Source organism: Aquarana catesbeiana, linkage group LG05 (assembly GCF_042186555.1).
Source record: "Aquarana catesbeiana isolate 2022-GZ linkage group LG05, ASM4218655v1, whole genome shotgun sequence".
In the NCBI taxonomy this organism is placed as follows: domain Eukaryota; kingdom Metazoa; phylum Chordata; class Amphibia; order Anura; family Ranidae; genus Aquarana; species Aquarana catesbeiana.
This window is the reverse complement of record NC_133328.1, coordinates 576,427,815-576,442,999: the sequence shown is the minus strand read 5'-3', so window position 1 is coordinate 576,442,999 and position 15,185 is coordinate 576,427,815. Positions and strand designations below refer to the sequence as shown.

The 15,185-nt window shown below is 41.2% G+C and overlaps 1 protein-coding gene across 1 annotated transcript in view; it reads right to left on the bottom strand.

Moving 5' to 3' along the window:
* Nucleotides 1–15,185, bottom strand: part of VPS13B (vacuolar protein sorting 13 homolog B) — a 1,301,055-nt gene that overhangs the window by 1,271,802 nt on the left and 14,068 nt on the right. The window contains exon 3 of the mRNA XM_073632833.1: nt 8,773–8,916. Within this exon, the coding sequence (XP_073488934.1) occupies nt 8,773–8,916 (144 nt within the window). The remainder of the gene's footprint in view (nt 1–8,772; nt 8,917–15,185) is intronic.

Sequence of the window (15,185 nt, the reverse complement as noted above, 5' to 3'; positions counted from 1 at the left end):
TAAAGCTCATTATCAGAATTTATTTGACCTATATACACTCTACCTGTAAACAATATGTATAGTAGGTATAAATCATTTAAATACCTACAAAAGTAACTAAGGAAATGATATATATCTTTAATTTAAGTTTACGTGAACCCAATGTTTAATATTTGAAATTTCATGATATTTACCTATATAATCCCTACTGTAAAACAATGAGCTTACTTTATAGATCCTTGTAAACTTACTTTATGTATCTTTATAATATTGTATACTCAATAAACTTCTTTTGACAAGGAAAAAGAATGCAGCAAGAATGCATCAATAACGCTCCTGTTTTACATTTATGATGTGGTTTTTGAGTCACATGAGCTATGAAAAAACATTTCATAAGCACAGTAAAACTGAAACAAAATCGCCTGCATTTTCAGCACCATTATCGGCAAAGTGCCAAAAACACAATTTTCGGCCATCAAAATTTCAGTGCATCTCTAGTGGCCATGCTACAGAAGATGATCAAGAAGCATGCAAAATATTGCACATGCGGTCAGCGGATGACGAGTACAATGTCAGGCCCCTGCACACTCTCCCTCCAGCTTTCCGCCTGTACATCCGGACGGACTTTCTGTTAGAAAACTCAAAGAAGATTAAGTGGAACTATGAGGCTGATCAGTGCACTCATATTCCATTGTGAACTACAAGAGGGGACTTGTAGTTTATTCATTCTGTGATTTCTGCTGCTGTGTGACTTTAAATGTGAAATTGGCTGCAAGAGAGAGAAACTCCCACTCGCTGTCATGGGGGACTCCAAGGGTGAGAGTGTTCGGTCCTTAGCAATTACCAAAAGAACACCATACCCACCGTGAAAGCATGGTGGTGGCAGCATCATGCTTTGGGGCTGTTTTTCTTCAGTTGGAATAGGGGCCTTAGTCAAGGTAGAGGGAATTATGAACAGTTCCAAATACCAGTCAATATTGGCACAAAACCTTCAGGCTTCTGCTAGAAAGCTAAACATGAAGAGGAACTTCATCTTTCAGCATGGCAACGACCCAAAGAATACATCCAAATCAACAAAGGAACGGCTTCAACAGAAGATTAAAGTTTTGGAATGGCCCAGCCATAGCCAAGACCTGAATCCAACTGAAAATCTGGGAGGTGATCTGAAGAGGGCTGTGCACAGGAGACGCTCTCGCAAACTGACAGATTTGGAGTGTTTTTGCAAAGAAGAGTGGGCAAATATTGCCAAGTCAAGATGTGCCACGCTGATAGACTCATACCCAAAAAGACTGAGTGCTGTAATAAAATCAAAAAAGTGCTTCAACAAAGTATTATGCAACCATATTATTTTAGTTTTTCATATTTTTACTTCCCTCCACCTAAAAGATTTCAGTTTGTTGTTCAACTGAGTTGTACAGTTTATAGGTCACATTAAAAAGGTGTAAAAAGTTCTAATATTTTTAAAGCAATAACAGCAAAACATTTTTTTCTGTTTGGGGTAAAGGTTTTACAAACACTAAATAAATAAAAGCTGACCATTGTGAGCCCCCCTCTCAGTTTAACATGGTTTATCTCAACTCTATAACTGCTACTTTGTCTGGATAGCTTGGTCTATTAAAGTACAGTGGGGCAAAAAAGTATTTAGTCAGCCACCAATTGTGCAAGTTCTCCCACTTAAAAAGATGAGAGAGGCCTGTAATTGTCATCATAGGTATACCTCAACTATAAGAGACAAAATGTGGAAACAAATCCAGACGATCACATTGCCTGTTTTTTGAAATAATTTATTTGCAAATTATGGTGGAAAATAAGTATTTTGTCAATATCGAAAGTTCATCTCAATACTTTGTTATATATCCTTTGTTGGCAATGACAGAGGTCAAACATTTTCTTTAAGTCTTCACAAGGTTGTCACACACTATTGCTGGTATGTTGGCCCATTCCTCCTCTAGAGCAGTGATGTTTTGGGGCTGTTGCTGGGCAACACGGACTTTCAACTCCCTCCAAAGGTTTTCTATGGGGTTGAGATCTGGAGACTGGCTAGGCCACTTCAGGACCTTGAAATGCTTCTTACGAAGCCACTCCTTTGTTGCCCTGGCGGGGTGTTTGGGATCATTGTCATGCTGAAAGACCCAGCCACGTTTCATCTTTAATGCCCTTGCTGATGGGAGGAGTCTTGCACTCAAAATCTCACGATACATGGCCCCATAAATTCTTGTACACGTATCAGTCGTCCTGTTCACTTTGCAGAGAAACAGCCCCAAAGCATGATGTTGCCACCCCCATGCTTCACAGTAGGTATGGTGTTCTTTGGTTGCAACTCAGCATTCTCTCTCCTCCAAACACGACGAGTTGTGTTTCTACCAAACAGTTCTACTTTGGTTTCATCTGACCATATGACACTCTCCCAATCCTCCTCTGGATCATCCAAATGCTCTGTAGCAAACCTCGTATGGGCCCGGACATGTACTGGCTTAAGCAGGGGGACACGTCTGGCACTGCAGGATCTGAGTCCCTGGCGGCATAGTGTGTTACTGATGGTAGCCTTTGTTACGTTGGTCCCAGCTCTCTGCAGGTCATTCACTAGGTCCTCCCGTGTGGTTCTGGGATTTTTGCTCACCATCCTTGTGATCATTTTGATCCCACGGGGTGAGATCTTGTGTGGAGCCCCAGATCTAGGGAGAATATCAATGGTCTTATATGTCTTCCATTTTCTAATTACTGCTCCCACAGTTGATTTCTTCACACCAAGCTGCTTGCCTATTGCAGATTCAGTCTTCCCAGCCTGGTGCAGGTCTACAATTTTGTTTCTGGTGTCCTTCGACAGCTCTTCACCATAGTGGAGTTTGGAGTGTGACTGTTTGAGGTTGTGGATAGGTGTCTTTTATACTGATAACAAGTAAACAGGTGCCATTGATACCCGTAATGAGTGGAGGACAGTGGAGCCTCTTAAAGAAGAAGATACAGGTCTGTGAGAGCCAGAAATCTTGTTTGTAGGTGACCAAATTCTTATTTTCCACCATAGCTTGCAAATAAATTCTTTCAAAAATCAGACAATGTGATTGTCTGGATTTGTTTCCACATTTTGTCTCTCATAGTTGAGGTATACCTATGATGACAATTACAGGCCTCTCATCTTTTTAAGTGGAGAACTTGCACAATTGGTGGCTGACTAAATACTTTTTTGCCCCATTGTAGGTTGAAAAATAAGAGACTTACTGGCAGGATCAACGGGTGAATATAAAAAAAAAAAAAAAAGAAAAACAAATGAAGCCACCATCCACAGCAAAGAACTGGTAAACTGCAATTGAATACATTTTTTGCTTTTGGATTTAATACAGTTTTAAAATATAAAGGCAAAACTTTATTCGTTTTGGCTAGCTTGCAGAGAGATTAGACTCCCCCATTGGGTTTGTATTGCTGTGTGTGCCCTCATTAGGGATATTAACCCTATTTCTGTTTACCATTATCGTCAAGAGTAAAAGAAGAAATTCCCAAATTTGGGGTTGCCCCCAGAAAAGTAACAGAAGGAGAATCTTCCAATGAGTACACTAGTTCTGGTGACCTGGGGTGCCCCAAGGCATTCCTATACCTTGCAGGGATTTCCTCTCACTTCCTGTTTTGGCTATGGAACAGCAAGTAAAGATAAATCTCTTAATGGGACACAGCTGGCAAAAAAAGGGGTGTAACCCTCCCATACCCTATCCAAAAAAAAGGTTATGTTTCAAGTTCTGCTTTAAAACTAAAAAAGGTAAAAAAAAAACTTTTTTGGATAGGGTGGAGAAGTATTAGAACACCTATTAGGTTTTTACTACTGTCTCCATCCCAATTAGGGAGATTCACCCTCTCTATTTGTCTTTTTTTCCATTATCATTGAAAGTGAAAGTAAAAGCAAATCCCAAATTTTGAGTTGTTGTCAGAAAAGTAATAGAGGGAAAAGCTTCCAATAAAGACACTAGTTCTGGTGATCTGGGGGTCCCCAAGAAGATTCCCTTAATTTGCAGGGATTTAATTTCACTTCCGGTTTTGGCTATGGGACAGGAAGTGAACGTAAATCTCCCTAATAGAACAAAAGACGGTAAAAATAAACCTTATAGGGGTTAAAACCCTACCTTAATCTATCCAAAATTAGAAAAAAAAAAAAAAAACAGTTTTGTCTAAAGTTCTGCTTTGAGCTTCAACTGTAGGGACACATTGCTTGCACAGGGATTTGTCCTGGTCCCAACGGATGAACACAGTTCCAGAGATGGTTAAGGAAGGTATGTATGCGCATGTTGATATGTAGAGCTAAATTAAAGCAAACCTGTTTCTTTGCCCTGCATAGACAAAGAGCGCTTTTACTTTTTAGGTAAATTTTACAACAAATAAAAAATGCATCCTTACTTAAAGCGTTTGTTACCCCAACAATTCATGTTCCTGATATGTCCCTGCTGTACCATGTATTTGTATGAGAAAGTATCCTGTTCTCTTTGTATTGCTTCCTTAAGGTGAAATCCCTGGTGTTCCTGATAGTCCTTCCACTTTCCTATTAAAAACTGACCACACCAAGCAGAAGAGCACATCGGGGTCAATTCTCTAGGTATGCTGGGAACTCCATGTGCTCTCCTCCAATGATCAGACTTGTCCTGACACACCCCGCTGCACAGCCATTCACTGGGAAGATCAGTGTACTGCTGCTTCTCCTCACCCCAGCTCTTATGCAGCTGAGAACAGAGGGAATGTGATCGCTTATTAAAAAAAAAAGGGGGGGGGGATATGTTTTTCATTATCTATACAAAAAGTTTTGCATCTTATTTCTATTTGAAACAGAATGGGTTGTTTTACAAAGTGATCATTTACAAACTACTTTTAAATACACAAATTCTCTAGAATGTCAAGTTCAATACCTCTCAAGAACTAAGTTACTAATACTTTAAAAATAAAAAAAAGAATTGTTTGTGTCATTTCTATTAATGTCAAAGAAAGCAGACTACTTGGTAGCTTAAAATTGCCTTCTGGCATGTAGACTGGATTAACTAGCTCCTGAATGCTACATTAATTTCCACATCCTTGCACTAATGGATGCCTTTTAAGGCATTAATAAAAAAGATATACCACTGATACAGAAATATAGACTGATACGGAAGCTGAAATAATCTGCTTCTCCTGAAAGATAACAGTTAAGGGTTACTGCGTGTTTACTGCTGCCTCTATTTAGGATATAAGAATTTTGGCAACATGACTAACAACGTCCGGACATGGAACAACTCACACACTGACCCCAGTGAGAACATGGAACACAATCCACATTGATCTGTTTTCCACTTATTTTATTACCTGCTGAACATGTACATATGACTTTCCAGTTATGTCATGTTCCGACAATAATCTTTTTGGCACTTTAGACATCATGCCACCGGATTTCAGAATATATTTTTTTTTTTTTAACCCAGCTCACAAAAAAAATTGCAGATTCCACAGAACAGATTTATGTCTAAGCTTCTTTCAAAGCACTCAACCATTTTAAGACATATAGGTAATCTCCTATAAAAGCAAGGAGCAATTGCTTTTCTCTCACCAGCAAAGTCATAAATGCTTAGTGCAAGACAAGTATGAAATAGAGGCTAGCCGGGTTCCTACTACATGGTTAACAGTTCTAAAAATGTACTTTCTTCACAAATCTTTTCACAGTGGACCTGTCCTGGGCTAAAATATTTGTAACAAAGAAAAGTAGAAGTGCAGGCACCTGTCCCTGTAAATTCCCAAATGGAAAAAAGGACTTTGATTGCTTGTTGAATCCAGATTTAATTACAACTCACCCGGCATAAAGCCCTATATCTGTCATGTAATTGGCAAGTGCCAGAGCCTTTATCACCCATTTCTGGCATTCAACAGGTAATTAAGAGGCAGGACACAACCTCAACTTAAGTAGAAGTTAAAGGGGAACATGTTTTTATTTATTTTTTTAGCAGCTACGAATGCTGTAGTGGCTGAATTTTAAAAATTAGGCAAGTACCAGTGCCTGGAGTCCAGCACTGTCTTCCTATAGCCTGTTCTACTTACTTCTTCAGGTCCCGAGCGCCATCATCTTGAATACAGGAGCCAGCAATGGCATCCTGGAGGAGTCATAGCTAGTCCTTAATGCTCATGGGCAAAGCTAAGTGAATCATGCAGCAGGTGGGGGTGGGGCAAGCAGCATAATCCTCGCCTAGGCGATTACTGTGGAAGTACCAATAAAAAATAATGGTGCCTGTTCCATCCCTCCCCCTCCAAAAAAAAAAAATCTTCAACTCAGCTACAGGCTAGGAGGATGAAGTGAACCAGCAGTACTTCACTGTTTGAGTGAAGTTCCGCTTTAAAGTAGTTCTAAACGCTGAAGGTTTTTTACTCTAATGTATTCTCTGCATTAAGGTAAAAAAACCTGAAGTGCAGCTCCCCCCCCCACCAAATAACACATACCTGAGCTCAATCTCGATCGAGCGATGTGCATGACAGCAGAGGTTCTCCCCCTCCTCATGAGCTCAGAGACAGCAGTAGGAGCCATGGGCTCCTGCTGCTTTTTATCAAAGCCAATGAGGAGGAAGCGGGAAGCAGGGCCAAACTGAGCTCTGTAGGATCAGAGCTGCTCTGTGCAAAACCACTGAACAGAGCATGCAAGTATGACATGTTTGTTACTTTAAAAAAATATAGATGGGTTGTCAATCACTTTCTTTTAACAGTGTGAAGGTATGCTGAGACAAATAACTACAGTGTCTTGAAAAAGTATTCATATCCCTTGAAATTTTCCACATTTTGTCATGTTACAACCAAAAACATAAATGTATTTTATTGGGATTTAATGTGATAGGCACATAATTGCGAAGTGGAAGGAAAATGTTTTTACATTTTTTTTTACAAATATCTGAAAAGTGTGGTGTGCATTTGTATTCAGCCCCCTTTACTCTGAAACCCCTAACTAAAATCTAGTGGAACCATCTGCCTTCAGAAGTCACCTAATTAGTAAATAGAGTTCACCTGTGTGTAATTTAATCTCAGTATAAATACAGCTGTTCTCTGAAGCCCTCATAGGTTTGTTAGAGAACCTTAGCGAACAACCAACATCATGAAGGCCAAGGAACACACCAGACAGGCCAGGGATAAAGTTGTAGAGAAATTTAAAGCAGGGTTAGGTTATAAAGAAAAATATCCCAAGCTTTGAACATCTCACAGAGCACTGTTCAATCCATCCTCCGAAAATGGAAAGAGTATGGCACAACTGAACCTACAAAGACATGGCCGTCCACCTAAACTGACAGGCCGAGCAATGAGAGCATTAATCAGAGAAGCAGCCAAGAGGCCCATGGTAACTCTGGAGGAGCTGCAGAGATCCAGAGCTCAGGTGGGAGAATCTGTCCACAGGACAACTATTAGTTGTGCACTTCACAAATCTGACCTTTATGAAAGAGTGGCAAGAAGAAAGCCATAACAACTCCCGTTTGCAGTCTGCGAGAAACCACGTGGGGGACACAGCAAACATGTGGAAGAAGGTGCTCTGGTCAGAAGAGACCAAAATGTAACTTTTTGGCCTAAAAGCAAAGCGACGTGTGGCGGAAAACGCACACTGCACATTAACCAGAACACGCCATCACCACCGTGAAACATGGTGGTGGCAGCAACATGTTGTGGGGATGCTTTTCTTCAGCAGGGACAGGAAAGCTGGTCAAAGTTAATGGTAAGATGGTTGGAGCCAAATACAGGGCAGTCTTAGAAGAAAACCTGTTAGAATCTGCAAAAGACTTGAGACTGGGGCGGAGATTCATCAGGACAATGACCCTAAACATACAGCCATAGCTACAATGGAATGGTTTAGAGCAAAGCATATTCATGTGTTAGAATGGCCCAGACAATGTCCAGACCTAAATCCAATTGAGAATCTGTGGCAAGACTTGAAAATTGCTGTTCACAGACGTTCTCCATCCAATCTGACAGAGCTTGAACTATTCTGCAAAGAATGGGCAAAAAATTTACTCTCTAGATGTGCAAAGCTGGTAGAGGGATACCCAAAAAGACTTGCAGCTGTAATTACAGCGAAAGGCGGTTCTACAAAGTATTGACTCAGGGGGGCTAAATACAAATGCACGCTACACTTTTCAGATATGTGTATGTAAAGAATTGAAACAAAAAAATTGAAAAAGTATTTATCATTTTCCTTTAACTTCACAATTATGTTCCACTTTGTGTGGGTCTATCTCATAAAATACATTTACATTTTTGGTTGTAACATGACAGAATGTGGAATATGTCAAGGGGTATGAATACTTTTTGAAGGCAATTTCTAGACTTCAAGTAGAACTATAGGCAAAACGTTTCATTTTGTTTTGATTTTGGATAGAGCAAGAGAGGAATATAACCTCTGTCAGATTTTATTTCATCATCTGTGTTCCATTGTGAAGATTTCACTTCACTTCCTGTCCCATAGCCAAACAGGAAGTGAGAGGAATTCCCTGCAAATTAAATGAATTCTTGGGTCACCAGAACTAGGGCCCCCATTGGAAGATCTCTCCTCTATTACTTTTTGGGGACAACCCAAAATTTGGGATTTACTTTTACTTTCAATGATAATGGTAAACAGGACAAATAGAGAGGGTGAATCTCCCTAATGGGGGCACAGACAGCAATTAATACTGGCAAGTGTGCGAATGCCTCTGCACGCTATCGAAAAGAAAAAAAAAAAAAAAGTTTTGCCTTTAGTTATACTTTCAAGCTGTAGAGAATGGTATGCTTATTCTTTAATCATCTGTGCGCCTAACTTGGAAATAAAACCATGCATCTTACCTGAGCCCCATCCTTTAATTTCAGGATGCACTCCATAGTGTTGATTGTTATCACTACCGATTCTGACCCAAGTTTCGTCCATGGTACGTGTATCCGTAACTCGTGTATATGACCACTGAGAAAGGTGAACGGAAGCTTCAGCTCCTGATAAAACACATCACACAAATATGTCAAAGGAAATCTGCTTCTGTATCAAAACAAATTTCATGTGCTGCAATCCACAATCAGGAAAAAAAAATTACATATTACCACTGAATGTTGATATCATAACATAATGCTAACCCCAGGATAGCCATAGCCTTTTTGTACAGTAGTTCCTTGAGTGATCTCATAAATGTATTCTTTAGTCATGGGAGGAGGTCACAAGTTTCCCTATATCTATCTGGAAGAGCTGGGTAATGTCAATGGCTGCAATAGATGAAAGAGCAGTGGGGCAAAAATGCCGGGGTGAGTGTAAAAAGGTCATGCCACTTTTGCAAAGATTATCACTTCTCCGTGTAGTCTACAGAATTAAAAAAACAAAAAACAAAAACACACACACACACACACACACACACACATCACTGGAAGATTTTTAATGGCCAGCTTAGAGGCAGAAAGTAAAACACAACATATACCTTACACAGCAAAGAAGAGTGCCTAGGAAAGAAGAAGCAGGTTTTTGATGTCCTCTAAAAACTGATATTTCTCATAATTTGAGAAATTTACCATGAAGACTAAAGCTGGCTACACATTAGACAATTTTCTTGTACAACATTCATTTAGATTTACCAAAATCATATAAATATGAGGTCAGACCTAAACACTTTCTTTTGCTCAAATTTTATTGAAAGTTTTCAATAGAACAAGAGAAGTAAAAGTGATACAAAAACATAAAATATCAATGTACTTTGTACAAGCATTGCTCCCCAAATGTAAAGTGAGAGCAGCAACGCTCTTATGCCGTAATGGAGCGTGGATAAGGCAGGACTTACGGAACATCAATTTGTAAGCGTAAGATGAGTATCTAAGATGTAAGGGTCGTTTATTCACAAGAAATGACAAAAAAAAAAAAAAAAAAAAAAAAAAAAACAACATCCAGGCAAACAATCAATATCATGTAATCTAAACCACCGATGTCATAGCAAAACTAGATGGCCACGGCTACGTTGTTCATCCAAAGCCTACAGAAACTCAAAGTGAGGAAGCATGTAAAGTCAAGCAGCAGGAAGAATAGAGAAAGCGAGAGAGAAGGGAAAATGGGGGGGGGGATGGGTACCCCAGGGGTTTTTAAACTGCACCACATGGAACCTTAACAGTTCTAAGAATCGGGAGGTTATCTGAGAAGGTGGGAAATTGTCTATCCAGGGCTGCCATGTCCGTTGGAATTTGTTATACTTGTCCCTAAGGATAGCCGTCAGTCTTTCGGTAACGAACGTACAGTGAACCCATTTTTTGACCGCTTGCCGACCACCCGCTGAAGTGTTACTGTGGCAGAATGGCTCAGCTGCGCGAATCACCCTCATGTTATGTCGCTTCTTATTGTGGCCACTAGGAGCGTGCACTCGCCACTCGCCCCTGGAGCCGACGCGAGTGCCGCTGGGCTCCCGCGATCACTCGTGACACGGCGAGAACCGGGATCTCTGTGTGTAAACGCAGAGATCCCAGTTCTCTGAGGGGAGAAGAGATAGATCGTGTGTTCATACAAAGTATGAACACCGATCTATCTCTTCTTCTAGCAAGGCCCATCCCCCTTCAGTTAGAACACGTAGCAGGGAGCACAGTTAACCCCTTGATTGCCCCCTAGTGTTAACATCTTCACTGCCAGTGAAATTTTTACAGTAATCAATGCATTTTTATAGCACTGATTGCTGTATAAATGCCAATGGTCCCAAAAATGTGTAAAAATTGTACGATGTGTCTGCCATAACGTCTCAGTCACGATAAAAAAAAAAAAAAATTATATATATTTAATAATAATAATAATAATAAATAATAACAATAATAATGCTATAAATCTATCCCCTATTTTGTAGTCGCTATAAAACTTTTGTGCAAACCAATCAATATACGCTTATTACGATTTTTATTACCAAAAATATGGAGAGGAATACATATCAGCCTAAACTGAGAAAAAAAAAAAAAAAAAGGGGGGATATTTATTATAGCAAAAAGTACAAAATATTGTGTTTTTTTTTCAAAATTGTCGCTCTTTTTTGTTTATAGCGCAAAAAATAAAAAGAGATGATCAAATACCACCAAAAGAAAGCTCTATTTGTGGGGAAAAAAGGATGTCAATTTTGCTTGGGTACAACGTCACAAGACCGCGCAATTGTCAGTTAAAGCAACGCAGTGCCGAATCGCAAAAAATAGGATTTTTATTACAGCTTACCTGTAAAATCCTTGAGCTCTGCGCCCGAAGGCGATATCCTCATACCTCCTTACATCCACCTGATAAAATCTTGTGAATTTATGCACTGAAGACCAAGTTGCGGCCTTACAGATCTGAGCCATGGAGGCCTGGTGACGCACTGCCCAAGAAGCACTAACCGACCTGGTAGAGTGCGCCTTAACTTGAAACGGGGGAATCTTAACCCCTTAAATCATAAGTTTGAATCATCACTTGTCGAATCCACTTAGCGACAGTGGATTTCGATGCTGCCTGTCCTTTCTTAGGACCCTCTGGCAAAATAAATAAGACATCAGTCTTACGAATCTGAGCAGTTGCCTTAAAATAGATTTTCACTGCTCTCACCACATTAAGACAATGTAGTGCATCTTCTTCCCTGGAACATGGTTTTGGAAAAAACGATGGCAGGACAATATCTTGGTTCAGGTGAAACCTGAAACAACTATTGATAAAAAAAAAAAAAAAAAAAAAAAAGTCTGGATGAGGGCGTAACACCACTCTGACAAATCAGATATGGCTCTCTACAAGAAAGAGCAGCCCAAACAATGAGTAGCAAGTGGTCTTTTGAAATAAGACCGATAAAGCTGAGACTTGGCCTTTAATAGTACTCAAGGCCAATTTCATTTCTACCCCAATTGTAGAAAGGCAAGAATTCTGCCTATGATATATCTCCAAGGGTGCCAACCCTTGGATTCACACCAGGAAACATAAGCACTCCAGACTCTATAATATATCGTTCGGGAAGTTGGCTTCCTTGCATTAATCAGGTTAGAGATAAATGACCCGGAAAGCCCGCATTTCTTCAGAATGCGAGTTTCAATAGCCAAGCCATTAAATTTAGAGACCGTAAGGTAGGATGGAATATCGGTCCCTGTGAGACCAGATCTGGCAGTAGTGGAAGGGACCATGGGCCCTCCACTGCCATCTTTACGATTTCTGCATACCATGACCTTCTGGGCCATGCTGGTGGCACCAGAATTACCGGCTTTCTTTCCAGCTTGATCCTGCAAAGAAGTCGAGGCAGCAACTGAATAGGGGGGGAATGCATAGATCAGTGAGAACTGATCCCAAGGAGTCACGAATGCATCCGTTCCGCATGTGAATGGATCCCTTGTTCTGGCCACAAAAGTTGACTAACTTGATGTTGAACCTGGACACTAGAAGATCTACGTCCGGAGTCCCCCATCTTTGGCAAACAGCCCGGTTCACTCAAGTAGTCCGCCTGCCAATTCTCTACTCCCGGAATGAAGACTGCCGATAGGCACGGAACATTCCTTTCTGCCCAAGATAGGATATGGTTCACCCCACTCTGCACTGAGAGACTTTCGGTGCCCCCTTGGTGATTGATATAGGCCACAGCTGTGGTCTTGTCGGATTGAATCCTGACAGGACAATCCCGTAACCTGAAAGTCCAGGTCTTTAGAGCCAGATGTACTTCCAAAATCTCTAGGAAATTGATAGACAAGGTTCTTTTTGGTTCTTGACCACTGTCCCTGGACAGTTGTCTTTTCTAGTACTGCTCCCCAGCCTGAAACGCTGGCATCCGCCGTTACCACTTTCCAGATGACTGGTCTGAAGGATTTTCCTTTCAGCAAATTCTGGGTTAGTAACCACCAAGTGAGGCTTTGGGACACTCTTGGGGACAGCTGCATTGGCAAGTCTAAAGCTTGAATTGTTTTGTTCCAAGCAGACAGGATACTGTTTTGTAACAGTCTTAAATGAAACTGGGCATAGGGAACTGCTGAAGGCACCATGATTCCTAGCAACCTCATGCAAAGGCGAATAGAGGGATCGCCATTTGACCTGACCATCCGCTCCAACTATCTCTTTTGGAGTTGATCTTTGCCTGAGGCAAGAACACCTTTTCTTGGGCTGTGTCTATGATCAGACCCAAGTACTCCAGCTTTTTTAGAAGTATTAAGGAAGATTTCTCTAGGTTGAGAACCCAAACCAACTTCTTCAGATACTTGGTTGTAGTGCGTACGCTTTGCTCCAAATGAGCCACCGACTGATCTATTAGTAATAGATAGTCTAGGTACACTACGACTTTTATGCCCTGTGCCCTTAACCTGGCTAGAGGTGGGGCCAGCACTTTTGTGAACACCCAGGGTGCTGTGGCTAGCCCGAAGGGCAGGGCTACAAACTGGAAATGCTGCTGTTCTAACTCGAACCGCAGAAGCTTTTGATGAGCGGGAAATATAGGGACTTGCAGATATGTATCTCTGATGTCGATTGATGCCAGAAGTTCTCCTCCTAGAAGGATAGAAACTGACCTGATCTTCTCCATGCGAAAGGAGCGGATCTTCAGGAACTGATTTAGATTTCTTAGATCTAGAATGGGTCTGACATCTCCATTTGGTTTTGGTACCATAAAAAAAGTTTGAATAAAACCCCAAACCTTGCTCTTTTGTGGGGATCTGTATGATCACCCCTTGAGATATTAATCGGTCCAGTGCCTGAAACAGAGATTGTCTTTTCTGTGGATCTTTGGAAACGCTTGAGCTCAGGAAGCGAGATGGTGGAAAGTCCAGAAATTCCAGCTTGTACCCCAGCGTTACCATGGAGATGACCCATCTGTCCTGAATTTCCTCTTTTCAGACTTCTGAAAACTGCAGAAGTCTTCCCCCACCCTGGTGAGGGGAGTTGCCTATTCATAATGAGGCTTTAGGATTCTGGCTTGCAGGTTTCCAACCCCAGGACTTCTTTTGAGCCTGGGTCCGACTCTGAGATCTTCCTCTAGAGTGTGACGGCAGAGGCCATCACCCCTGCCTAGAGGCGGAAGCCCCTGGCATAGGGGAAAGAGCCTGTTTAAATGAAGGGCGTTTATATTTTCTTTCGACTGGGGAAAAAAAAAAAAAAGTACTTTTCCCATTAGAAATTGTTTGGATATATTTGTCCAAATAGTCCATCCCCATGAAAAGGGAGCCCAGTTAGGAGGTCTTGGTGCTTCAGCTGACCAAATTTTTTAACCACGGGATTCTACGCATATGCACAAGCATAAGCATAAGGCGGGACGCCTGGTGAATAGAACCTTAATAACATCTATGACAAAGCATAATGCTAGTAGTAATGGTAGTTCAGCCAAATCCCAAGCTTGTTGTGCAGGAAGCTCTCTAAAGGCCTGTATAAATTGGTCCTTTAGGGATGGACAGACACTTATTGCAGCGACTGCAAACTGAGTAATGGCACCTGCCATGGAAAAAGTAGATCTTAACAGGGATTCCAGCTCCTCATCTGTTGGGTCCTTAAGCATCTGCACATTGTCTACTGGACAAGTTAGGCCTTTATTCACATTGAAAATCGCAGTGTCAACTGCTGGTATCTCCTCCAGGGGATAGAGAATTGCAATTTTCTTAGGAAGGAGAAAATGCTTATCCAAATGATCCCATTCAGCAAAAATAAGCTGTTCTAGTAATGCATATGCAGGAAACGCATGCAAAAGGTTGAGAGGGTTTAAAGAAACCCAAGGAAGAAACAGAATTTTCAGGAGACTCTGTTAGGTGTAGCATGAAAGCAGAATGAGCCATCTCCGTAAGCGATTTTATCAGCAATTTCTCAGATTTGAGAGGCTGAAAAAGGCTCATCTACCGTTGTTTCCTCCGCAGAGGAATCATCATCGGTTTGTTTTTCCTCCTGATCGACTGAGGTTAACACCTCATTCTGTGCCAACTGTTCCCCTTGCAAAAGTTCTGAAGTGGGGGAGGGGGTCTAGCACAGTTCCTATCCATCTGAATGGAGGATGCAATTAAAGCCGCTAATCTTTCTTCCAGACCCTGCAGGGAGGAGGAAAGGACATCTTCAGTCACGTATACAGGGGCTGAGATGTGAGAAGCAGTTGCACCATCAATGTGTTCCAATGGCTCACCCTGGCTTTCCATAACTGGCAATTCAGGTGAGGATGACAGCATAGAAATGTGACTTGGTAACCTAACGCCTGGGGGTGAAACCTTTACTTTTCTGTTTTTTGTGGTGTCTTTTTTGGTAGGCATAGCCCTAAGTACAAAAACAGAGGCACTATATAAAT